Source organism: Sinocyclocheilus anshuiensis, unplaced genomic scaffold, assembly GCF_001515605.1.
Source record: "Sinocyclocheilus anshuiensis isolate Anshui unplaced genomic scaffold, SAMN03320099.WGS_v1.1 scaffold612, whole genome shotgun sequence".
Lineage (NCBI taxonomy): Eukaryota > Metazoa > Chordata > Actinopteri > Cypriniformes > Cyprinidae > Sinocyclocheilus > Sinocyclocheilus anshuiensis.
In genome coordinates this window covers 499,011-503,401 of record NW_015554098.1, presented here as the reverse complement: position 1 = coordinate 503,401, position 4,391 = coordinate 499,011, and the positions used below count along the sequence as shown (strand labels likewise).

Here is a 4,391-nt window from a genome sequence, read left to right as displayed (position 1 = left end):
TACATACACATTTATAAATTCAATATATATATTATTTCATTTCCATTTAGTTTGTTGAAATATTAAAATAACTCAAATTAAATAAAACTAAAACTTAATAAAAGACCTATACAGACATAATAAATTCAGACATAATTTAACTCAAATTAAAATAAATAACAAATACAAATAATACAAATCAAACGACAGTAGTTTATCAGTAATCCTAAAAAATAACACTGCCAAACTTACATGCTAAAAAACAACAACTTACACATGGTAAAAAATGGTTATAAAAACTGAAACAGAAGTGAAACAAGTAATAGGATAGCATATGATATCATTGTAATCCTTGACCATCAAAATATATGGGTTGACATCATCTTCTCTGTCTTATCATGTTTGATTCAGAAGATATGACACAAAATACATAATTTGGTAATGGCGGAAAGTAAAATGGCTGCCATGGCAACCACGAGGTGTTTTTGCGATGGCTCCGTTTCTAAAAATGTTCAGGGCCCAAACTGTACAAGTGTACCAAATTTCATGCTTTTATGAAAAAGTGAACATATCACCTCAAGTTTTGCACATATCACCTGGACTAAAAGTGGGAGGAGTTGGATCTCAAGTTGGTGGAGTTGGTGCACCACTGTAATACCAGTGTACTTACATGGTAACTCCTCAGGAACTGTCCACTTAATATAAAGTGTAACATTCTGGACACCAACCACAATTTATATGTAAAACCTAACTTACTGGCCGCTGCTGTGTAACATCAGTGTAATTACATGGTAAATCCATAGAAATTGTTTACTTAATATAAAGTGTAACACTTTCTTTATCAAAAAGTGCTGTTAGTCCTGTTTCACATTTGTACTTTCATTACCAAAAAGTGTTGTTACCAATGTCCTGTTACATATTTGTATTTACACATACCATTCAGTGGGTTGTTACATATGTGTAGTTACACAAACATTACAGCTGTAGATACTATGTACCAATATGTACTTACACTGTGGTTACATACTATGTACACAGTTACTATGTAAGTACACAGGTATTAGGGCCACTTAATATAAAGTGGGACCATTATCCCTTTAATTGGCATGCTTTAATTGATAGATATTCCTCTAGTCTTCATTATCACATGATGCTTCAGAAATCAATGTACCAATTTGGTGTTCAAGTGGTGTTTCCTAGTATCACAGTTGAAAATTGTTGTGCTGCTTAAAATTTTGTCTCAAAACATGATAAATTTTTTCAGGATTCTGCATTCTGGTCAGTGTGTGTCATTGGTGTGTTCACAATAGCACATGGCACTTAAAAAATCACCAGATGAAATGGAGAGCACAAGCAGGCAATAGTACAACTTGCCCTTTCCGTCTTGCCCACACTATCCTCCAACACACATTCTGTTTGAGATGGGACAAATAGGTTTTCTCCATCTCTCTCTGGTCATTCCAGGCTCTGTTATTGTGTTATTGGTATCAGCGATGTCTCACTTGCTGGAGTTCAATTTTCATTAGGGGAGTATGTAAGTGTTTTACAACTCTGACTCCAAGAAAACTCAGATGTTTATATCAGACAGCAAGATTGGGAGAAACTGTTGTCAGCAGTTAGGATGGTGTTTTGTAACATTGTTGTCACTCCTTCAATTCCTTCTTTTACACTCGCCTACTCTCCCTCCTGCTTTTTCTCTTTCTCTTTTCTGTAGTCATGCCAAGCTGATCTTGTAAAAGACAATGGACACAAGTACTTCCTGTCAGTACTGGCTGACTCGTACATGCCCGTGAGTATCTTACAGATGGCACTGAATCATTTTCCACTTTGTTCAAAACAAAATCTGTTTTGTTTACTTAATCTGCTGTGCCATATTTGCAGAGTTCAGACTATTCTTTGTTTTTCAGTTGGAATTTTGTGTACTTTTGACCAATTAAATCATGGATGGACAGTGAAAATAAGATTAACACTGTTAATTAAATGAAGTGTATATCCATGAACTATGGATATAGTTGTTGACTCCTGATTCTTTATCCAGGCTGAGCATCGAACCATGGCAGTCTTCATCCTTGCTGTCATTGTCAACAACTACAACACAGGACAGGTATAGAGATGAAACAGAAATAAAAGCAGATGGAGGTCAAGATGATTAGTGTGGCAAAGAATCAGCACATATTATCTGTCTGTCTGACTGACTGACTAGCAATGGATCAACACATACATTCCTAAAGATTAAAACTAAGGGCAAGCTCTCACTTCAGGACTGTAAGACTACCTGAATTGCTGTGGTGCTCACACTCCACAAGGTTTCTTGTCATCTCTCATCGTCTTGTATCATAACACAACATTGAGGAGGTATACAAATGACAAACATTTGGTCGAGAGGCAGTCCTGACCAACAGTAAAAAAGAAAATGCTTTCTCACATAAATTTAGCAAGAAATTTATTATAAGATTCTTCCATTTATATCATCCGCACTGTGATTGGCTAGATTAGTTCCACCTTGTCTTTGTATCGCATACACTACAAGATCACATGGCAATAATTTGAAACAAGTTTGAAAATGTTGCAGCATCTGTGACTGCTCGGGACAGGCTCAGATCATGTTGCTGACCTGCTCATACCTAACGAGCATCAGCAAACACAACAAGCATCGATTTGGCCGCAATCTGCAGATTTTGTCACAGACCTTGAAAATCTGTCTGCGACAGCAAAATCCAGCCAAAAGTTGTATAGTGTGAGCTTACCTTAAGTTAACTTACCATAGGGTTTACAGACAAATTTGAAAAGTAAATATGAATATTATAGGATGTTTTGAACATATTATTGTTTTACAAGGTTAGAATTTATAGAATAATCTTCAAAAAAAAAAATTTGTCCTTTCTTTTCATCAGGAGGCATGTCTGCAGGGTAACCTGATTGCAATCTGTCTGGAGCAGCTCATTGACCCTCATCCTCTTCTGAGGCAGTGGGTGGCAATCTGTTTGGGCCGAATCTGGCAGAATTTTGATTCTGCACGCTGGTGTGGAGTTCGAGATAGTGCCCATGAGAAGCTCTACAGTCTCCTGTCTGATCCTATACCAGAGGTTCTGAACGTTGGCCAGTTTAATTCTTGTAGATGTTGCTTATTTTAGATTTTCAAGTATTTATATGGTTTATGTTTACAGTGCCTTGCAAATTCAGAACTTAATCCATGAACATTAACCTGCTATAATGCATTACAAACCTTACATAAATTTCTTGTTTTCTCTGTTTTTCTGTGTACTCCCAAGTCTATTCCTGACCAGGATATGTACCTCAAAATAAATTATTTTAATATATGCTCAAAAAAGAGTGCTACTTTCCTTCAATAACCCTGACCAAGGCTGTTCATTTATGCTTTGTGTTGTTCTCATTCGCAGGTGCGGTGTGCAGCTGTGTTTGCGTTGGGTACATTTGTGGGGAATTCTGCTGAGAGAACCGATCATTCTACCACCATTGATCATAATGTGGCCATGATGCTAGCACAACTCATTAATGATGGAAGTCCCATTGTGAGAAAGGCAAGTTTATTGGAATTTCATCAACTTAATTATCATAGTCTTAAGTCTGTTCTAATGGTAAGAACTAGGGGTGTAACGATTCACTCGTTTTCTCGATGCATCGATTACAAACCCTGAAGATGCATATGCATCGATCTTGAAACATGGATTTTGAATTGTGAATCGTCGATTTCGGACAGTAATCGATTTAAAACGCTAAGAATCAAATGAATCACGATTTCTATAGCGATTCAATGATTTCAAAATATATACACATTAAATTACTACAAGCACGAATTAATGGAGACCTTGAACAGTGTTCGTGCCCTCGCATCTCTCCTTCACGCGCTCCCCTATTTATTGTCTGTGACTCCGTTCGTCTCACTGACACATTGAGCAGTTGATGTGTGAGCTCTCCTTAGTACTCGTGGCCAGTAATGCTAAAGTGAAGTAGTTTTACTACTTGTCTAAAGTATACGCACAGTTCCATTGAATGATAAATGTTTTAACAATGTCGTTCAACCGAATGTACGAAGGAAACTGTTAAAATAACCACAGCATTAACAACAACCTTGAAATAAGAGCACGAGGTTTATCTGAGATTCAGATGCATAAAAGTAGCGTTTTTTGCTTTAGCAAACAGACATCGCGCGTTTTCTTTCAGAATCATCATTCGCCGATGGAGAGGAAAAGTTAAATACTATAGCATTTTATTTTATGAAAATGAAATAAATAAGTGTTCGCACTGAAAGAGAAGTGATCTCGCGCTCATAGAACTTAAGACGTGCCAGGCTTTATATCTGCAGCTAAGCTGAATAAAAAGCAGAATAAACTGGTGAAACGTTAAGACAATAAACACAATAAATAAATACAATTTATGAATGATGCAGT

General features: G+C 36.6%; 1 protein-coding gene across 1 annotated transcript in view; it reads left to right on the top strand.

The window, feature by feature from the left end:
- LOC107669526 (regulatory-associated protein of mTOR-like) overlaps window positions 1-4,391 on the top strand; it is a 183,514-nt gene that overhangs the window by 87,264 nt on the left and 91,859 nt on the right. Inside the window, exons 9-12 of the mRNA XM_016461796.1 lie at window positions 1,694-1,768; window positions 2,018-2,083; window positions 2,874-3,065; window positions 3,381-3,521. Of these exons, the coding sequence (XP_016317282.1) occupies window positions 1,694-1,768; window positions 2,018-2,083; window positions 2,874-3,065; window positions 3,381-3,521 (474 nt within the window). The remainder of the gene's footprint in view (window positions 1-1,693; window positions 1,769-2,017; window positions 2,084-2,873; window positions 3,066-3,380; window positions 3,522-4,391) is intronic.